Source organism: Penicillium arizonense, assembly GCF_001773325.1.
Source record: "Penicillium arizonense strain CBS 141311 chromosome Unknown PENARI_contig001, whole genome shotgun sequence".
Taxonomy (NCBI): domain Eukaryota; kingdom Fungi; phylum Ascomycota; class Eurotiomycetes; order Eurotiales; family Aspergillaceae; genus Penicillium; species Penicillium arizonense.
The window spans coordinates 808,779-829,532 of record NW_019173278.1 but is presented as its reverse complement, the minus strand read 5'-3'; the positions used below and the strand labels follow the sequence as shown (position 1 = coordinate 829,532).

The following is a 20,754-nucleotide window of genomic DNA, read 5'->3' as shown; positions in this document are numbered from 1 at the left end:
TTTATTTCTTCCCCGACTGAGCCGCAGTATCCTACACCCATTAGCATCAACACTCCAACCACAGAACAAGACAAATAAGTCAAGAAATAAAATACTCACCAAGTAAACCTGGTAAAACTGCATCTTAACACCCTCACCCTCCTTCTGAGGCGCAAAGACAACCCGTCCAGCCCAAGGTACATAGACTTCATTGTCGGGGTTAGCCTTGAGTCTATAGTTCACACCACCGTACAACATAATTTCGTCGTCGCCGCTGAAGAAGATCCGTGTAGGCGTGTGTTGGCGCGCGGCAACATGAGTCCAGAGACCGTGGCGGAGGGGGAGGATTTCTGTTTTGAATGCGGTTGTCAGTTGGTATATTTACAGATGCGGTGGGGTAGGTTTTGGCTGTATGTAGCAAAATTCGAAGACAAGATATGTCGATATCGACTTGGGCTTTGCTGCATTTGCTGCATAGTTTCGTTGATTTGTAGGTTGTGATCGAGAAATGAGGATGAAGCATACCACTAGCACCCTTCGCCTCCTTAGGACCCATAATGAGAGTTGCATCTTCTGTGAAGCTCTGGACGTATTTCTCGTGCAAGGACTCTGTATCGCTGGTACGGTAGAAGTCTTCCATAAATGCGACGAGAGCGGCGCCGCGGGGAGGTGCCCGGGCAGTATCATATGCGATTTGGTAGGACATTTTGGGTGGTTCGGTTTGGACTTATGCTTTTTATAATCTTGCCGGTTTCAATTGATGATTTTGGCTCTGAAAATGTGTGAAGAAAGAGAGAGAGAAGGGAAAGAGAAGTTGGGTTCTGGTTGCGGGATTGTCTATTTCATGAGGGGGAACCGTCGGAAGGGGCGTATCCGATCTTATCGAGCATGTCAGTTATAGAGGGCCATTTTATAATTTGTTGTGCTTTAAGGAGATGGAATTGGCTACGTGGGCTCTTTGATCTACTCTCTTTGGCTATGCGTGCACAGCCTTAAGTTATGGTTAGCTGTCAATGACTGAAATGTAGAAGTGCCGTCGGCTAGCATCTATACATCCGCCGTCGGCTCAGGACACTTGATGGCGGGTATGAGATGTCTGAGCTGTCGCTTGTATGATTGTATCGCAATAGTAATACTACCTCTGTGGCTTTGCACACCAAATCATATACATAGTGCAGCTCCGAGAATGGATATGGTCCGTTCGATGATGCTCTTCGGAAGCCGTGGCGTCGGAAGTGGTTGAACTATTCAGATATGGATTTGTAAGTTGGGGGGCTTCATAAATCTATTAAGGAGGCGTAATCCATTTAGTGGACTTATGTTCATGTGGTACAAAGCAATAACGCTGTATCTCAGAGAATTTTGTATGTGATGTTTCCACACAAACTGTGTATATATAGAGAGCAATGACCTCTCCGTTCAAAGGCAAACTTGATATTCAGAAAACAGGGGGGGAAACCATACATTCATATCGCACCTATGATAGAAGGGAGGCTCAGAGCATAATGTTTGTTTGGATGGTGATATATCACTGTTGTACAGGTTGTTCCAAAGTGAATTTGGCCTTGGTGGTTGTCAAAAAGTAACACCTCGCAAAATTATGGCCCTGGAAAGAAAAAATACATTTTAAGTGGATTTTTTGATTTTAAAAAAGAAAAATCTTAGTAGAATAAGGGCTGAAAAAAAGGTATTTCGTTCATTTTTGAGGTCTATAGCCAGTGTTTCGCGAACTTCGAGGTTATAAAAGAGTCATATTACGTCTTTCCGCTGGAGTAATTAGGTGTTTCGTAGATTTATAAGAATTGACCAGATTTTAAACGCTTTTTAGAAAATGTCCCGCGTTTCTATTGAAATTATTTCCCTCTTCTCCCGTGGTTTTTTGTTTTTTTGCACACTTTTTCTACAAAATCTGGTCAGAATTCTTTTGATTCTCATCGCACTATCTCACTTGTCTCTCATTCTTTCAACAAGTATTCAATAGATGTTACAGACATCATTTCACATTTCTTTTCGCTGGAGTTTATGAGGAAGAAAACCCTGTAAAAGGAACCCATATTGCAATCTTGATCTAGCTATAAATGAACCCAATGATACGCACATGCTCGCCTAGGCATCTCATACACCTCGAGTTCTGTTCAAAAAGACAATGTACTTAGTAGAGGCAAGCTTCACCTTGTTCGAGGGTCAGTCCATCACTACGTCCTCCCTTGACAACAACTACAGTCATACTACATTTCCTCTAAATTGAATGTTCACCAAGATCTTTAGCAAAAGCCAGGACAAGTGCATCGGAAAAGATCTAGACTTGACACCAATGCAGTTTGTATACACACAGTGGATCTCTCATGTTTAAGCTTTGCGGCCCGCAGATCTTTAAGGCACATCAACTCATCCCAACCCAAAAGCCAACGGAGACAACCGCGACGTCCTAAACGTTCCCCTAAACCAGGTACTCCAAAGGTAACCCCAACGCACGACACTGTTCAAGCTCAACCAGATCCCTCATGCTCGGCGGCCACTGCAACAACAGAAACTGACCCTTCTCACGATACGACGCCCAAGACCCAGCCTCAACAGCCAGTAGAGTTGTATTAGCATAGCCCCTCGCCTTCAAAAACCCAAGGCCAGGAGTAGGATTATAAGACCGCGCAAAACTCGCCCACGAATCCAACACGTATTGCCCAAAGGGTAAATCGAACTCACCGCGAAGCGGCAATCCCTGACGAAGAATCGTCCCAAAGACATAATACAACTCCCCAGAATGACATTTGAAATACTCCTGACTTGGATCGCCATCTGGGAATTCGTCTGTGGTAGGTGCGTCGCACACCGGGGCATTAGGCGACCAGTCGGGCATTTGGTACGAGCGGTTGAACTCGTAATAGAATATATCCGGGAAAATATGATTTGTCATACCGGCGTATGCAGTCGCTTCATCGACACAGCGGAAGATAGCGTCTGTTGCTATCCGGGCTGTGGTGTTGAAGATATCAAGTGTAGCATTAGCCGTTGAAGGAACGGGGAATAAGTGACTCGGAGCGATGGACTCGGGTACTCCTGATTTATTCAGGAATGTCTGGATTGTCTCTCCGGCTGTTGGATAGCCTATCATGGCGGCACCATCATCTCTCATCGTTCCGATCATTAGAGGGATATTCGCTGTGGATGAAGGATTGTTTAGATCCAGCTCTGGGCGGTCGAGGTAGGCGCCATCAACAACTAGATATCGTGCCGAGTTAGAGAGAGACGTAATCGTCGATGATGGTAGTGCTCGTAGACATTCAAGCTGTGATGCAGCATCCGTGCAATTCGTCTCAGTGAGAATTGCATGCCCGACAACTTCCATCTCCTGTGCGATGGTATAGTACTTCGAGTAGGTCGTTCCATAAGCCAAGCCACCAAGATTGCTCTGCATGATCGCAGCTGCGAAGTTCCCGCGGGCTTTGGGTGATTCAAGTAGAGCCCGAACTGACCCTGCCCCGGCCGACTGCCCGAATATTGTCACTCTGTCTGGATCGCCCCCGAAATCATGGATATTGCGACGAACCCACTCCAATGCTGTGGTTTGGTCCGCTAGACCGTAGTTCCCATTTGTTTTTCTGTCATCTAAGGCGAGGAAGCCCAGTGTTCCGAGGCGGTAGTTGATCGTTACGACGACTACCTCGCCCCGAGAAGCGAGGTTCGTGCCGTCGAATGTTGAGTCGCTACCTGTGCCGCTTGTGAATGCTCCGCCGTGGATCCAGAGCATCACCGGTTTGAGGTTCGTCTTTTTGATTTTTGATGGGTTGGGCAGGTATGGTGTCCATATATTGAGGAACAGACAGTCTTCCGAGCCGGTGGATCCTTGGGCACATTCGGGGCTATAGTTGAGGGCTAAAGTCTTTTTACCGCTCCCTTTGTATAATTGTGCATACTCCCATCGACGAGGCTCTTTGGCGTATCGAATTCCTTGGAAGCGGAAACTGAATCGGTCTCGGAATCTGGTCTATTAGCATCACTTGCTAGTTCTCCAGACGTCTGCTTTCTTACCCGGTGAGATATTCGTTGTTGGAGTGAACCGACACCTGCCATTGTGAATTTGTGTCTTGGAAAGTCTTGTTTGAATGTGGAGCGCTCTGTGTACAGAGAACGGGGAGTCTGGTATTTGCAGAAGCGGTATTGATATGGCCGTTGGTATCGATGGTTGATGCTTTTCGGGTTGAGGTCCAGAAACGTTGACTGCGTGCATATTTGCCTTGGAAGACAAGGTAATCCAAGTTGGACTGGATGCCCTTGAAGTCGGAGTGTGCTCCCCAGAGACTCTCTCCGAGTTTTTGACAGCTTTCGGTGGCTTCTTTCCATGGTCTCGCGTCAAGGATTAGAACTCCCGAGCTAGCTAGTGGACTTTCGGTTTCTGTGTGAAGTGTGAATTTATGTTTTTCATGTATAAACAAGCATACCTTACCTAGTAGATCATTGTGAATGAGAATGGAAATATCGGAGTTCAGGGACTCTGGGCTCACTGCTTTCGCGGTGATTGCCCAAAGCAACAACACAGCCCAGCTGAACATTGTGCAGATATGAACTGAACCAACAAAGTATTTACTGGATAGCAGCCCTCGCTCTATATGCTTGCTCTCTGATTTGGCTAAGTGACTAGGTATTTAGGCACTAAACCCCGCGCCGGCCAAACAGCCTTGACGAAACAGGATCGTGAAGCTCCATTCATCCGGGGTTCGCCAAAGCTTGAATGTTCATAAATATAGATTGTTTCAAGAATAAGCATTCACTAGATGTATTCACAAGTTGTAGCCTAGAAAGCCTGTGGTTGTCACTAAGGCCATCTTTTACCGGGAGTTTGATCACAACAATCAACATGACCACAAACATCAGCACCTGCCTCACTTCATCAAGTCTCGCTCTCTCTCTCTCTCTCTTTCTCTTCCAACTCTTCCACGTCCATCACGGCCATCACGGCCATCATGGCCAACACACCTACTGAAGCATCATCATTGCGCGATGCCGTACCACCACCCCCACCACCACCAGAAAACCCCCAGTCCAAGATATCACCAAGCGTTCTCAAAATGAGAACAATCGCACCAGAAAGCGTCCTCTTCACACCAAGCCCCAAATCCCAAGGCCCCGCCCCAGCAGGCCTGTACTTCTTCTACGGCACCCTCCAGCACCCAACCCTCCCTGAAGAACATCCTCGATCTCGCCGAGGAGCCAGTCCTCCGCCCCGCCTATCTTCACGGCTACAAATGCAAGCTCTGGGGTTCATACCCCGCCCTCTTACCTGGAAGGCCACTGGACACGGTGCAGGGATCTGTCTATGAGGTGGCGAGCGTTGAGCATGCGGAGAGACTTGCCGCCTATGAAACTAATAGCTACGCCCCTCGGGCTTGTGAGCTGCGGTTTGGTGAACGTGGAGCTTCGGAGTATGATGAGGGAATTTGCTTCATGTTTGTGGGGAACACGGGGGATTTGAGGGACGGGCAATTTGATCTGGGGGAATGGCTGAAGCAGCAGAAGTGAAGTGAAGTGAAGTGAGGGAGATGACCTCGGGATTCGGTGGAGGGGCTGAGGGATCAGTTATGGCAGCCGAGTCTACCAAACATACATCTACTTAGCAACAGCTACAAATCAAAGATCATCACGCCAATGGAGGCGCAATCAATTGCCTATTCCTATTCTTATTCTGAGTCAGGCAATTGACTAAACAACCCCTTACAATCCCATTCTTACCTTGTACGCCGGACACCGATACCGACCGGACACGAGGGCTGAGAAAAGCCATAGCCGGCCTACGTACGACATACATCGAATCAACACCCTCGGCTGGCAATGCCGAAGGGGTAAACCGGGCAAGTATGCGAGCAAACCAGGAACCAGCGCCAACCGGCTTAGGACAATATATCCCCTAATGGAGGGGTTGGGGCAGTGTATGGAATAGAAGTGTATAGAAGGTGACATGCAGCTCTAGCTTCTACCTGCCCGCACCCCACACAGGTGAGAGGGGATTGAGGCCTCCCGCATACTGTACACATAGGCCCAACAAGTCAACGGGAGTACAAGAGGCTTGTGTGTTGTACAGGTACAGGTACTTGGACCTCGCGCTAGGCATTCTTCGGGGGTTTTCGTGGCAACGGGGCCACGGTGTCAGTCATGCAGCATTGCATTCCAACCTTAGATGTCGCATTGTTTAGATAATTGGGTTGCGAGTTAGTTAGAGATTTGCGGCATTTCTAATGAAACACGGCTATCGAGTTGGGTAGAGATGTGACAATCTGTAAGTCACTAGTACTTATGACGTTGAGGGGCTAAGTCCAGATTATAGTGGGACCCGAGGGTAAGTGGATGTACCTAGTACATATTCAGATGGAGGGGTATCGCACAATGAAAACGTCACCATGGGAAAGGGAAAGTGTGGCATATGCGTAGAGATGAAGACACTATTAGCTATAACTCTGGATGGAGACAGTCCATGGACTTGTCAATCGTTAAATCATCACGAGTAATAGGGCAACACGTGCCCCGAGCGAGGCTTATCAGCCGATAGATAGGCAATGATAGGGTTACGCCCTGAAGCGCTGCAAGCGTTCAAAAGGCGCACGAGCATTCGGAGTTGCCATGACTGGCTACTTGGCATTTGAGGGGTTTTTGGTACCTGGGGCTACGAAGTACTAGGTCTAGGTCGATCTGCTCAGGGATATGAGAACTTGATCTACTCTATACTATATATTACTATAGATTAGAGAGGAGATAGCAGAGGGTAAAGAAGAGAATAAAGAACAAATAATAGAGAGAGTACATATATAATATGTGAGAGTGATCAATAATTCCATATACTTAAGAGTATTGAGATAGAGTCTATACCGGAATAGCCCGGTATCCACGAGGCGCCAATCAACCGGCCCACGCGCCTCTACTTCCAAGTATAGGCAGGGCATCGGGCCTCGTCACACCCCTCTTATCTTGTAGTCACTTGTCACTCTTATTCCCCTTCTTTCTTTCTCTTCTTCACACATTCACATTCACATTCAAGTCACTTATCGCGACTATCCCTTACCGCGCATCCCCTGCGTGTGGATCCTAGCCCTAACAGCTACTTCGCGTTGACACGGCCACCCCAGAACCGTGTCTTTTCAAAGTGAAAGGTGAGTAACTCTGCTTTGTTCAGAAACTCCATAGTACAGACAGACATCTTTGTCTGTTGCCACCCGATCGTTCCTTCCCGTGGTACCGCGTTGTCGCGTCTTTGATAGGTCTTCTGACTCATATATCCCGTGTTGCGCTTAGGACATCTCTCCTTTCACAACTATCTCCTCCATCATGGCTCCTCAAACCTCCAGTATTGCAATGGCTCTTGCTGGCAAGACTGCTTCAGTTGATATCCCGCGTCGTGCTGGCCTCGATGGCGGCCGCGTGCCTACCCGCGGACAGCCTGCGATGCTGCCCACGCCACCCAACTCTATCTCACCCACCCTTCCCCCTCAGGCCTTCAAACAACGTGTCGCGCTGTCGCCTGGATCTCCTCTGTCGACTGTCCCCCAGTTGGACTCCGATATCGACCTCCAGGATGCCGTCGAACACACGAACCATACCCCCCAGTCCGCCGAGCTGGACAGCGCGGGCGACATCACCCCGGCGATGCTCGCCAAATACCACCTCCCCGAGATCCTACTGCAGCAAGGCCCCCTGGCAATTCGCCACGTGATGGGCCATCTGACAACGTCGGTGCCGGGCTTCTCGCGCATTCCCCCAGCCAAGGCGCGCCGCCTGGTTGTCGCCGCGTTAGAAGGTCGTGGAAATGGCGGCGAGGCCGGCGGTCTCGACGGCGACGTGGTATTCGAGAAGATCGGCTGGGGCCGCTGGGACGCGCGCCGTCGCGGCGAGCCTGCGCGTGAGCGCGAGTTGAACGCGTCGTCGTCACCTCCCTCCAGCGTGGCAGATTCATTCCAGCAGCGCGGTCTGCAAATTCAAGGCCAGTCAGGTTGGCAAGTCCGGCACCCGTATCGGATGAGCTTCGCCGAGTCCACGGCGTTCTCGTACAACGACGATTACGGCATGCATGGCGACCGCGACATGCTCGAACACGAGGCTGATAAGATGTCTCTCGACGGCGACGACGGCGAGTACTGTTCTTCGTCGGAGGCCCCCGATGAAATGCAAGAGAACGAGTGGGATGAAGGCGATGTCACCGATGAAGAGGACTGGGCGCAGATTGGCGCGGATGCGTTGCGCGCCCGTTCGCTCAACACCGGCGGCATGTTCAACAACGTCGCAGCGCGCGCAAAGCCCCAACCTGTCATTTTCCCTCCAGATGGACCTGTGGCCAAATCCACACCCCGCGCGTTTGACACCCAGGAACGCGCCGCGGTGGAGGCACTTCTCCGCCTGGGCTCCATGTAAAGCCCCACCCACGATCGGCGTTTCTCTCATCTTTCTTCAAGCCGTCAGAGCTGGTCTGGACCGTTCTCGATGTGTCTTTCTTTTTTCGCGATAATCCAGAAAATACAAAGCCTTCAGAATTTGGCTAGCTTGCAGTGCAACTAGCCCGGGCAATCGGCGTTGGGACTTTTGTGGTATTGGGTTTTCCAAAGACGGCGTTTAATTCCTCCCTTTTTCTTTCTGTCATGCCCTGCTACGAACCACTTGTCATCTGATTCAGAGTTGCCAGTCCTGCTCGAGACTGCGCTATGGCAAGTCCAAATACCCCTTTTTTGTCTCATCTCTTTTCTTTGATGTCCTGGACTGGCTCACAATGCTCATCCATTGTTTGCCACCTGGTCATTCCGGCGTTATTACCTTGCATCAGTCGTGTCAGCTACAACAGCTGCGACATCATGTCCTTTTTCATACTTTGGACCTTTTTTCTAATACTTCATTTCCTTTCTCTTCTCTTTCTTACATTTCTATGGGTCCACATTGTCTTTCTCTCTCTATCTCTGTCTATGACAACTCCCCAATCAATACAGAAACCAACCTGGAACATGGTCCCGGTCGTCTTAACTGCACCGCACTGGCTCCATATCTCCGTTAGAATCATCTTGTTGGTTGTCTCAGTCATCTTAACTGATCCAACTGAGAAATTGTCTTCGCGCTTCTGTCGTTCTCATTCCTATTCATGTGTACATTGCAGATTTTATCCATTCTTGCATTGTCTTGGGGTTGATCTTAGGCTGAATCTCTCCCTTCCTTTTGCTCTTTTCTCTTTTTTCTTTACTCTTTACTCTTTACTCTTTTCGGTCTTTTCGGTCTTTTCGGTCGGATACCGAGGATCGAGGATGGAAGTACATAGTCATATACAACCCCCAGTTTGGGTGGTTAGGAACAGGAACCAGGAACCGTTGCATTCATTTGCTTCGGTTGGGTTGATATTGATATTCTTACCATGCACATAGCATCAATGCAATCCACACTCCATACCAATACCAAGCTTTAAGTGGAAAGTCAAGCAGTCATGAATGATTCAATTTAATCCCAATATCATATCATATCCAGTAGGCATAATACACAAACCAGACCAAACCAAACCACCCAACAACTCGAATCCAAAATCCAAAACCAATTGTACAGATACGTAACAGCAACGTGCAAATCAACAACCCCAAGGTTAAGACCAATCCCAATACCCAAAATCTACTTCTCATCATGAGCATCATTGATCCTCTTCCAAACCTCCTTCTCGACCTCCGCCAATTTACTCCCAGCAGCCTGCATCCACCCCTTGGCCGCACTCATAAACCCACCCTCATCGGGGAACACATCACCCGCTCCACCACCTGATCCTGATCCACTCCCGCTCCCATATCCATACCCATACCCACCACGCCCACTCCCAGAAGCACTATTGTTATAATTCGGGAGAGCCTGGGTCTGGGAATAGGGACGGTGTCCGGCGGATGTTTGATAGACGGTGTTGTAAGGTGCGGATGTTGAGTTTGGGATTGTGTTTTGGTGGATTTGGGGTTGAGGGGAGGGGTTGTAGGCGTAGGAGTTTGTGTAGGATGGTTGGAAGGGTTGACCTGATTGTCCTCCTGTGGCTGTCCCTGTAGGTGCTGTTGCTGTTGCTGTTGCAGGTACTTGGGCTCGCGGGGAGATTGCTTCGCCTGCTTTAGGTGGTGGCGGGATTGGGGACTGGGTTGATGGAGCAGGAAATGGAGCTGGAGGCTCTGGGACCGCGCCTGGTTGTGGTTGTGGAGGTGATGTAGCCCTAGCAGTTAGGGATTCTGGGGATGTTTGTGTTGCTGATAAACTGTCTGTTTGCGAGGCGGTCGCTGTAGGCGTTGGCAGACCTGCTGCCGCGCCGGGCTGAGCTGGAGCTGAATCTGAGGGGTTGGCCGTTGTATAGATAGAAGCAGCTGACGGCGCTGTAGCTGTAGCTGTCGTCGTCGCTGGGTTCTGAGCAGGCTGGGAGGGATCTGTTTTAGACGCTTCGACTTCGATTGCGGTGGCGGGTTGGGGGTGTGAGGTTGTTGCCTGTGTTTCTGTTTCTTCCGTCTTGTTCGCGTTGACGGGCGCAGAGGTGTAGGTTTGGATACCGGTTGGAGTAGACATTTTGATTTATGGTACCGGTATGTGTTTAGGGGAGAGGTTGGAAAGTAAAGGGTAGCCGGGGAGCCTCAAGGGAGCTAGACGTCATGGCTGTTTCCGTTGTGGAGCCGTTGGCCGCTTTGGGTTGATTTGCTTATTTTGGGAACTTCTTGTTGGAGATGGCTGTGGAATGGATGGTACAGTGCACTATAGTATGCCGTGTTCTTATGGAATTACACATTGTGTTGGCTGTTTGTGCAGTTCATGGTGGTGAGCTGTACGAACAGGTGTTATACACTACGTGAAGTAGGTCCCTGCCAAAAATCCATAAGGCGACGTGTCTCCAATTCAAGTTGTTCAATTTGACTTGTTTACAGCGGAGTAAATGAAGAAAAGAAAAAGAGTTTGCAGGCAGTAAAGTACATTGGGTACAAATAAGGGAAGAATCACACCATTCTATGCTTCAAGATCCCCCCGACCCATTTCTTGACGCATCTATCTTTTGACCATCCCACAACCTCGACTTCCACGCCCAGTGGTTACACCGGGCAGGTTTGCATCCCCTGTTTCCAGTATAACTACAATGGCTAAAGATTCACATTCTCAGTGAATCCCTTAGAACTTCTTACCGAGGAGGAGGAGCTGGGCCTTGTCGTAGATGGACAGGACACCGGCACCGGCAACACCACGGAGGATGTTAGCACCGGCACCCTTGAAGAGAGACTTGACACCCTCCTTGGCGACGATCTGGCGGGCAGCATCCATGGAGGACTTGTACTTGACGGCCTCACCGGAGGTCATCATCATACGGCGACGGACGGTGTCAAGGGGGTAAGAGGCGACACCGGCACCGGTGGTGACGGTCCAGCCGAGCAGGAAGGAGGCGAGGAAAGAGCCCTCAAGAGGACCAACCAGGAGAACGGGCTTGATGGAGTCGTACATGCCGAAGTAGAGACCACGGTAGACAACAATTCCGAGAACGGAGGGACCGAAACCACGGTAGAGACCGGCAATACCGTCGGAGGCGAGGGTCTTGCGGTAGACATCCACGAGACCGTTGAACTGGCGCTCACCGGTACCCTTGGCGGACTTGGCGTCGTTGGCCAGACGGGTACGGGCGTAGTCCAGAGAGTAGACGAAGAGGAGGGAAGTGGCACCGGCAGCCTAGGATCTGTTAGTGCGGCTCAGAGCAGAGATTTTCAGGGGTTACATACACCACCGGAGGCAAGGTTACCCATCATCCACTTGGCGTATCCATCACGCTCCTTCTTGTAGGAGAACATGGACTTGTAGGTGTCGCGGAAAGCGAAGTTGAGGGCCTGGGTAGGGAAGTAACGGATAACGTTGGCGGTGTTACCACGCCAGAGAGAGACGACACCCTCAGCGGCAGCGGTACGCTTGAAGCAGTCACCGATACCGTTGTACTTGCGGTCGAGACGACCGGCCTTGAGCATCTCATCCTATATAGCCATTTGGTTAGATTCTTTCTTTCAACATGTAGCTGCCGATCGGCAGGGCTAGAGGAAAAAATTTTCACGGGCAGGCGAACTATATCAAAACGCTGCTCATGTCCAATTCTGAGATTCACAATCGATCGCGATTATGATTCAGATCGGTCTTCTTTCTCTGGTCCTTCCAATCGGTGCTTGATGAGTGGTGGTTACCAACCTGGTTCTGGATCAGGAGCTTGATACGCTCGATGGGGGCAGCAGCGGTCTTGGAGACAGCGGCGGAGACACCACCCACTGTGATGCAGTTAGTATTTGTTTTCTTGTGTTTTCAACTGGCTGTTGCTAGTCAGAGCTGAAGGCGTGAAACGTACTCAGGAAGTCGACAACGAAGCCCTATAGAGATTGTTAGCATGTTTATTTTGATGGATGCACATCCGGGTAGAACGTGTCTGATGATTGAATCGCGATTCATCCAGATGGAGATGCGAAGCAACTCCATCTGAATTCACGCGTATCCCTTGGGAAGACTTACGGGCATGCCGAAGACCGACTTGTCGGCCTGGTTAACCTCACCGGAACCCATTGTGAATGTTGTGCAAAGAAAACGGGATGCAAAAAAAAAGAGAGGAGATGGTTGTCAAGAAGAAAGAGACACCAGGGATGAGAAGGAAGAAAAGGAAGAGAAAGGCGGGAAGGGGGCCAGGAAAAAAAAAATACTGTACACGGGATCCAGCCACTAGTGCCCAATCAGGAAGAGCCAAGGGTACAAATACGGAAATTACCATGTATTGTGTTGCCTCTGGCCGACTTCTCCCGATCCACTGAAAATTCTGCATTCGGCCAGTTTGCTTTGTTCTGCGCATAACTTGCTCAGTTTGTGTTATTTGGTGTTATTGTATCTATCAATGCCTATACCGATTTTCTATTCATAGCTTCATCTACAACTTTACTACCTATGCCATATAATATTCCCAAATCCCCGTAGTCCCGAGCAACGGTCCAAGCGTACGGTGTAAATTTCCCCGTCCAATGCCGGGCCTCCACTCCCCGAGGCCTCCTTTCTGCTGGCCGAGCATCCGATGGCAATTGATATCGGACTTGCCACCGACGTATAGTCTAGCGCCCGGGCATATGTACTCGGTGTGGTCAACATTGAGTCGAGCTATGGCTCTGGAGTAGAGTTCCCTGGTGAGTTACATTGCTAAACCTTTGTTTCGGACTGAAGGTTTTCGCCGGACTACTACATCAGGAATCTCTTTTACAGATTCAGCTTGGCCATCTTGCATCTGTCAATATCTAATCATCACAGTAAATGCACCAAATACTTACATAAAATATGACCCATGCCTCTTCGCTGCCGCAGTAACAACACATGCAGACCTCTGCATATTGCAGCATAGCATGTGAGGGATACCAAGATCTGATTTGGTTTTATATGAGACATTTTTCCAATACATCCAAGTCGCAGGTACAAGCTTTAGAGTGACGAACTTACGCATGGACAATGTACCTGGGTACATCCGTTGTTGGACAATGCCAGGTACCCGCCCATAATACGTCGTACCCACTTTCCTTGATTCTCGACTCTTTTGCTACGAGGTAAATGGGTCAAGAGGATACTGTAGGTAAATTTCGGGGGGGAGCTTCATCAGCTTGGGGTAATCAAAACAATGAACCTCCCCAGCAACGCTAGTTTGGTGGGCCCGGTCGCATGGAGGCTTGCCACTTTTGGCTGCTGTGTTGGACAGAGATTTTGAGCTGGAAAGCCGCGGTGGTGACGATCTTGTAGGTTGGATGCGGTTAATATGGTGAGAAGGTGTAGATTCGTAGTCTACGTGCGATTATTTTGGAACTTTGTTGTGATTGAGGTGTGATGGAATGTCAGTTCTAGAATATATATCCTGTGGACACCTGGCATAACTTCAAGGGTTTGGCTTCTCTCCTGAAATTTCCACTTGACTTTATATTCTACGACTAAACACAGGAGTTAATTGATGAAAGACGTAAAAATGCTTATTTTGGTCATAATTCGAACCCTAGCCAATGGTAAATACAACACCACATTTAGTGCTTCTTCGACCTCTTTCTCTTCTTCCTCGTGCCATCACCCTCTCTAATATCAACCTTAGCCTCACCAGTCTCCTCAGACTGCCTAGGCTTAGCATCCCCACCGAATGAGAACTCCGGCCCATCCTCGTTGCCAAAGGTTTCCTTACGCCACTCACGAAGACGGGCCTTCTTGCCCAGCTTCTTCTGGTCACGGCGCTTCTGCTCCTCTTCGCGGAAGGAGGCCAACTTCTTCAGACCTGCGAACTTGTTGAGCTGTGTGTCATCCGCCATCAGAATGTCCCGGGCAGTCAAGCCGAAGCTCTGCGGCGATGTCTCGCGGTAACGGAACTTAGTGGCGTTCTTCTTGGTGGCTCCGGGGAGCAAAGTAATATCGAGATCAAGGTTCCGGTCGACGGCCTCTTCAATGCGAAGACGGTCCTTGCGGGCTTCGCGCTTCTGCTCGCGCTTGGCTTCGGCCTTGCTCTTCTTGGAGCCGGTGGCTTCGTCGTCATCTTGTTCCTCTGCGTCGGACTCGACCGTGGGCTGCGCCTCGCCGTCTTCGTAGTCTGGGATGAGATCGTTGATGTCGATGTCGTCATCCCATGTAGGCTTCTTGGGTTTGTGCTTCTTGCCATCGCCATTGTCACTGCCCTCTCCCTCATGGTAATACTCCTCGCCGAATCGTTTTTGCATCTCCTGCTCCCAGTTGGAATCGTCCCAAGCGTCATCCAAGAAGCGAGACCAGTCATCATCAGTGAAATTTGAGGCACGAAGACCGGCAACCTCCTTGATCTGGTCGACCTTCTTCTGGAGCTCCTCAGTCTTCAACTTGCGGAGACGGTTCTTCTCGGTGTCGCGAAGCTTCTTCTCGTTTTCCTTTTGTTGGCGCTCGGCATCACGAATCTTCTTGCGAGAGCTCTTCTCCTCTCGACGGACAGATTGCTTGTTGGTGAGATCACGAGAGTGGGTAACAAGAGCCTCGTTCATCTTGTTGGGGTCTTCGAAACGGAAGTTGTATGCTTCCTCCAAGGCGTCTGCCCGCTCAACATCGTCATCATCATCGGAATCGAATGGGTGTAGCTCTGGCTTGTCAGCAGGAATCCAGGCTCGCGCAGACAGGAAGTTGGACAGGAAAGTCTCGGGGTCCTTGTCTGCATTCTCGATGTCGAGCTTGATCTCAGGCTTGGGCAATGATGTGTCCTGACCGGGCTTCCGAACCAAGAACTCATCGGCATCTTCCATCTCTTCATCCGATTCAGCCGCTCCGTGCATCTCCTTGACAAGGTCATTCTTTAAGTCGGCCTGCTCTTGCGCATAGGTCCTAGGAGTGTTTTCCTCCTCCGCAGGGTTGACACCCTTCAAGAGGTTCTCGGTGTGGTATTGGCGCAGGTTCATGGACTTCTCCTTAGGTCCTTTTGCGGCATTGGCTTCCTCGGGGTCGAACTTGGTGTAGAAGGTGACATCCTTATCATAGACACGGGGGTCCTTGGAGCGAATAGCGTTCAGAGTCGCTGAGATCTCAGCATCCAGGGCCTCTGTGGCCAGCTCCGCATCGTCATCCTCTTCTTCGGAAGTGGAATCGTCGGAGTCTTCATCGCCTGGGCGCCTTCCGAGACTGGATGTCTTGCCGTACTTGGATTCCACTATTCCGAATCCACATTAATATATGTCTTCAAGTAGAAAGTTTGGGAGTAACATACGTCTCGCAACTTCCTCTCTTTTCTTGTTGTGTTCGAATCGACGGGCGTAGTCCTCGTTGATCTTGAATCCAGTGTCTGGCGACTGCTTGCCGAGGAGAACCCCGCCAGCCTCATCGCCAGAGTCACTGTCGCTGTCATGCTCCATGAGCTTCCGCATCTTCTTAGAAGGAGGCTCCATTGTCAGGTATTTGCTTGAAGATCGACTTGGTGAAATCCCCGAGTGGCAGAAAGGAAAAAATCTCACACCGCCCCTGTGAACTGCAGAGCCAGGCACCAAGGCACCAATGGCAATCACTGACGTAGCCAATTAGATCATCTCATCCCCGGAGGCTCGGGCTGAGCGTCTGCACAGTTGAGAGCCCCGGATTATTCAAGGCACGTGGGATCTCTGGTTGAATTGTTGAATTGACTCTCGTCTTCTATTCCTGTGTGGCGAGTGGAGGCTCACCCTTGTTTTGGTCTTTTTGCTCGCATCGAGTGTATGACTGGAGACATACACTAGATGTCGACTCAAGCACATACCCCCTTACCCCAAGTTGGGAAGCTTGTGAGCGTGGTGTGAGTATTTGCAAAGAAGATGCTCTTTGACCTCAAGCTAACGTCTGTTCAATCCCAGCCCGGTCGGTCTTAAAGAAGCTGCCCTCGACTCGCCCACCTTCCGTGCCACCACCCTCCATTTTTGCGACCAGGTCGAATATATAGAGAAATGGCTGGATGGATATGCAAAGGCTGCAACAAAGCTCTCCTCCGAGCTGACGGCTCTGGAGAGTGTTGTGAACAGTTTTCTGTCCTACTCGACCAGCCCCCTCAGTGTCTCCGAAGCGGTCGTCGATCATGATTACACACTGTTGGCTATGAAGAGGACCGGGGAGGGATCCAAGGATCTCTGGAGCGGATTAGTGTCATCGACTAGGAAGATGGAGGGGTTGATTGCTGAACCGATCCGCGACTTCATCCATGAGGATCTGCGGCAATTTAAGGTACGCTGGACCCCTTGGACTATCTTGTTCGCAAACAGCGTTTGACATCGTTGTAGGAAATCCGTCGCAATCTCGAACAGACACAGAAACAGTACGACTATCTACAAGCCAAATATGCCTCACAGTCCAAGTCAAAGGAAGCCTCGGCTTTGAGAGAAGAAGCGTTCCAGCTTCATGAAGCCCACAAGGCCTACATCAGAGCATCCATGGACTTCGCAGTACAGTCTCCCCAGGTGCGTAATGCGCTAGATCGTCTTTTGGTCAAGGTATCTTTCGATCAATGGCGGGAAATCCGGGGATTCCACAACCAAAACAGCGGCACATTCTCCAAATGGTCTCATGAGATGGAACGCATTAAGGGGTGGCTTCATGAGATGGAAGGGAGTGAAAGGTCATCCAAGAAGGAGCTGCTCTCTACCCGGAAGTACCTCGAAGAAGCTGCGGAGGCTGCAGCTCGCCCGTCTCGTGAACTGGAGGACTATAACATTTCAACTGTTCCGTACCTTGGCTCTCGTCCTCTTTCATCACTAAATGTGACAAAAGAGATGAGACCGGAGAAACAAGGGTGGCTGTACTTGCGCACTTTATCAGGAAAGCCTACTCGTACCGTCTGGGTCAAGCGCTGGGCTTTCCTCAAGAATGGCATTTTTGGTTGTCTTGTGCAGGGCGCTAGAACCGGTGGTGTTGAAGAAAGTGAGAGGATTGGTGTGCTGCTTTGCAGCATTCGTCCTGCTTTTCAAGAAGAACGCCGATTCTGTTTCCAAGTCAAGACCAAGAACAACACGATTTTGCTGCAGGCAGACAACCAAAAAGAACTGATGGAGTGGATTGGCGCCTTTGAGGCCGCCAAACAGAAAGCATTGGAAAATCCTGCTAGCACCGATCTCTCAGTTTCTGGAAAGGTCACTGTCCAAGATCCTGCATTTTCCATTTCTCAACCCCCGGCTCCCGAGTTCACTGCAGATCCCGCCGACTCTCTCACACCCCACACCCACGATGAGCCCGGCGGTGGAGAGCGAAGCTCAACACTTCCTGTCCCGGACCGTGAGGGCAATGCATTCAGAAATAGCACTGATATTGGAAGCAGAAGGCCCACTGGCTTGGAAACTGAGAGTTCTGCCAGAGAGCACACTTCCAGACTGATCCAGAAGTTGGACCTTCATCGAAAATCTACCAACGTTGCCCCGACACCTTCTTCCCATCTTGGCCCCGTTGGTGGAATTGCCAGCCTCATCTCTGCCAGCCACAACATTCTCCCATACAGTACAACAGTTCCAATCAATGGGAATGACGATGCCAACCGAGGCCGCAGTTTGAGCAATGTGGAAGGCCCCGGTGAAAGCCTTGCACCTACAACTCTTGCCAATCCCCCAGCCCCTACCAGTATGAGCAAGGCCGCTGTTGTCGTGAGTAATGAAAGGGGCATTGGGGTAGGTCTCTCCGACAGCACAGGTGGGATGCCTAGTGGTATGATGGCGAACCTGTGGGGTAGCTCTAATTGGGGCTTTGTGAACAAGTTCCAAATGGAACAACGTCGACACGATGATGCCCCAGAAGGGCGGCCATCTTCCACCCTGAGTGACGGTTCAGTGCGTACCCTTGCTGCACAGCCTGATCAGCCGGGCGATTCAGCAAATAAGTCGGCGCCCGGGCCCCGTCACAGGCAGACCGTAAGTCTTGACGGCGAGGAAACCAAGCAGCTTCAGCGAGCTATAATGGGTGTCGAGCACGAGTATCCTAGCTATTATCCTCCTCGATTAAGGATACAAGATGCCCAATTCCGATTGCTGTTCCCAGATGTCAAAAGAGAGGAAGCTTTGGTGTTGGTGTTTAGGGCTACTTGGAGTCCAAACGACCTGCAAGAGTTCCCCGGACGAGCCTATGTCACAACCAGGCATATCTATTTCTACAGTCATCACTTCGGATTGGTGCTGACGACCGGTGTTTCTCTGGAGAGCATCAAAGAAGTGACTGCGGCATCTGGACGAGATTGTGATTTCCTTTTCCTTCACATTATCCCAGCACTCGGTAGTGACACCCCTGGCCGAGTCACCATCAAAACCTTCCTTGAACCTCTCAGACTTCTACAGAAACGTCTGAACTTCTTAATCCAAGGCTCTATTGCTGTCGAGCAATTGTCTTTGGAAGAATTGATCAAAGCCCTGATCAAGATGGACACAGGCTCTCCGACCAGGTCATCCAGCGCAGATAGCTGGGAGGATCTCTCGTCCGGACTTGCTGACATTAAATCAGATTGGGGCAAACGTGCTGCCACGGGCCCGGTGAGGGACATTCGAACCCCCATCTACATCGACAAAGACCTTGACCTGGACGGAGGCAGGGCCGGCCGGAGGGATATCGCCAAGTTCAGACTTCCAACTCAACCCGTGGAATATGTCCCACAAGGTGACCTGGTTCTGGTGGCCGATAAAGTCCTCGACATTAGCCCGAAAGCATTGTTCCATATCCTATTTGGCGACAAGAGCGCTGTGTGGCAGCTTCTACTCCATGAGAGACAAGCGCGAGGTAGGCCCATTCCCGACCTTCAACCCTGAATCACATTGCTGACACCTCGAAGAAATTAAGCAAGGTCCTTGGACCAGTACAGAGTCCAATCACCTGCGCCGTGACTTCCACTACAACATTGGCGCGACGGATGTCCTTGGTAGGCCTGACAGTCGACTTTGTCATTTAGTTGTAACTGACCTTGCATAGGCAAACCCCATGATAATCCGATTTCGGACTACCAGATCATTGACGTTCTCAACGAGCATCTGTGCTACGTGATCACAGATAAGAAAACACCATGGCACCTTCCCTTCAGACGATCGTTCAGGTTGGTCAGCAAGGTTGTCATCACATTCCAGGGCAAGTCTAAGAGCAAGCTTGCTATTTACACCAAGGTCGAATGGCTGTGGTCACCCTACGGCCTCAAAAGTGAGTCAACCCCCTCTTGAGGAAACTACCTCGAACTAACACATCGCAGATGTGATCGACAAAAAGGCTAGTAATGATCTAGAACAAGACGCCTTGGACCTCGTGGATCTGGTCAGTGACCAAGTACGTCGGCTGGGTGCACACAGCCGCACTAAAAAGGCCATCACAATCTTCGGCCACGTTGGACGCCAAAGCAATGTCTCCCACTTCAACGGTGCTGGTGTCAACTTGAAGTTGGAACCTCGCAAGCCTCGCGTCCAACGAAGCATGCACGAGCTTCTCCTTGAAACATCCATCTCATTCATGGAAACCACCATCTCCTTCCTGATGATGTGGGCCTTTGGTGTCATTCGCTGGTCCTGGAAGACTGTGAGTGCACACAAGATCATCCTGGTTCTATTAGCCACAAGTGCAATCATGAACGGATATCACTCCTCTAGAGATGGCTGGGACTGGTGGCATGAAAGGCACGCAGGAAAGTTCATGGCGCGGCTTGGAGTCCAGCCGAATCTCATCATGAGCAAGGCTATCTACATGCGAGATATCGATGATGCAGTTGCAAACACCACGATCTGGCCCAGTAATGGCAACGCCAGTGACTGCTATGCCACCTTCCATGACCAGACAATGCGGTATGCAGAGATGCCTTTGTCACTCAGCACATCAGGACCCCGGGACGTCTTGACCAAGAGCGCAATCAAACGCTTCCAGCAAACCCGCGAGCGCCTCGGAATGTACCGCCACAATCTTCTCGTTGCCCTTCGAGTTGTGAATAGAATCGAGAAAGAAGTAATTCAAACGGAGTGGGAGCGCTGGCTCCGCGAGGAGACTCGCCGCTGTCGCCAGGTGGAGGTGCTTCTCGGTGGCGAGTCTACCCAAGGTGATGACTCGCAGGCTGGCCGACTTGCTCAAGCTGAGCGCGTCTTCGCCGAGCATGCAGACAACGTGAAGCAGTGGTATGAGGAGTACTGCCCGAGTTGTCGATTGGAGCAAGAAAAAGTCGACGCCAATAACCGTGGTGATCTAATCCCTTGAATTTCTGCAGCTGTTTCTTGCCGCCCTGATACTTGATACTTGATACTTGATACTTGATACCTGTGCAGCCATTTAGCATTTGTCGCATCTTGCTCTTGCCTATCA

General features: G+C 50.3%; 8 protein-coding genes across 8 annotated transcripts; 3 read left to right on the top strand and 5 right to left on the bottom strand.

Moving 5' to 3' along the window:
* Position 1: 1 nt before the first annotated feature.
* On the bottom strand, positions 2-685 carry PENARI_c001G01406 (uncharacterized protein; the record flags this gene model as incomplete). Its single annotated transcript, XM_022626230.1, has 3 exons — positions 2-31; positions 100-329; positions 505-685. The coding sequence occupies 3 exons, from the start codon at positions 683-685 to the stop codon at positions 2-4; spliced, it is 441 nt and encodes a 146-aa protein (XP_022493805.1).
* Positions 686-2,419: 1,734 nt separating this feature from the next.
* Positions 2,420-4,529, bottom strand: PENARI_c001G07262 (uncharacterized protein; the record flags this gene model as incomplete). The annotated part of the gene is made up of 3 exons (XM_022626701.1): positions 2,420-3,959; positions 4,009-4,372; positions 4,424-4,529. 3 exons carry the CDS (start codon positions 4,527-4,529, stop codon positions 2,420-2,422), a joined length of 2,010 nt encoding a protein of 669 aa, XP_022493518.1.
* Positions 4,530-4,940: 411 nt separating this feature from the next.
* On the top strand, positions 4,941-5,297 carry PENARI_c001G11437 (uncharacterized protein; the record flags this gene model as incomplete). The annotated part of the gene is made up of 1 exon (XM_022627030.1): positions 4,941-5,297. One exon carries the CDS (start codon positions 4,941-4,943, stop codon positions 5,295-5,297), a length of 357 nt encoding a protein of 118 aa, XP_022493149.1.
* A 1,996-nt stretch (positions 5,298-7,293) lies between these two features.
* Positions 7,294-8,373, top strand: PENARI_c001G02329 (uncharacterized protein; the record flags this gene model as incomplete). The annotated part of the gene is made up of 1 exon (XM_022626301.1): positions 7,294-8,373. The coding sequence occupies one exon, from the start codon at positions 7,294-7,296 to the stop codon at positions 8,371-8,373; it is 1,080 nt and encodes a 359-aa protein (XP_022493250.1).
* A 1,230-nt stretch (positions 8,374-9,603) lies between these two features.
* On the bottom strand, positions 9,604-10,521 carry PENARI_c001G03368 (uncharacterized protein; the record flags this gene model as incomplete). The annotated part of the gene is made up of 1 exon (XM_022626379.1): positions 9,604-10,521. One exon carries the CDS (start codon positions 10,519-10,521, stop codon positions 9,604-9,606), a length of 918 nt encoding a protein of 305 aa, XP_022493895.1.
* A 591-nt stretch (positions 10,522-11,112) lies between these two features.
* PENARI_c001G02348 (putative mitochondrial ADP,ATP carrier protein (Ant)) lies at positions 11,113-12,531 on the bottom strand (the record flags this gene model as incomplete). The annotated part of the gene is made up of 5 exons (XM_022626303.1): positions 11,113-11,661; positions 11,712-11,957; positions 12,166-12,242; positions 12,320-12,341; positions 12,481-12,531. 5 exons carry the CDS (start codon positions 12,529-12,531, stop codon positions 11,113-11,115), a joined length of 945 nt encoding a protein of 314 aa, XP_022493144.1.
* A 1,481-nt stretch (positions 12,532-14,012) lies between these two features.
* On the bottom strand, positions 14,013-15,875 carry PENARI_c001G09335 (KRI1 family protein; the record flags this gene model as incomplete). Its single annotated transcript, XM_022626861.1, has 2 exons — positions 14,013-15,640; positions 15,698-15,875. 2 exons carry the CDS (start codon positions 15,873-15,875, stop codon positions 14,013-14,015), a joined length of 1,806 nt encoding a protein of 601 aa, XP_022493726.1.
* Positions 15,876-16,199: 324 nt separating this feature from the next.
* On the top strand, positions 16,200-20,649 carry PENARI_c001G07893 (uncharacterized protein; the record flags this gene model as incomplete). Its single annotated transcript, XM_022626755.1, has 6 exons — positions 16,200-16,255; positions 16,314-16,677; positions 16,734-19,203; positions 19,256-19,342; positions 19,393-19,614; positions 19,664-20,649. 6 exons carry the CDS (start codon positions 16,200-16,202, stop codon positions 20,647-20,649), a joined length of 4,185 nt encoding a protein of 1,394 aa, XP_022493630.1.
* Positions 20,650-20,754: the final 105 nt, after the last annotated feature.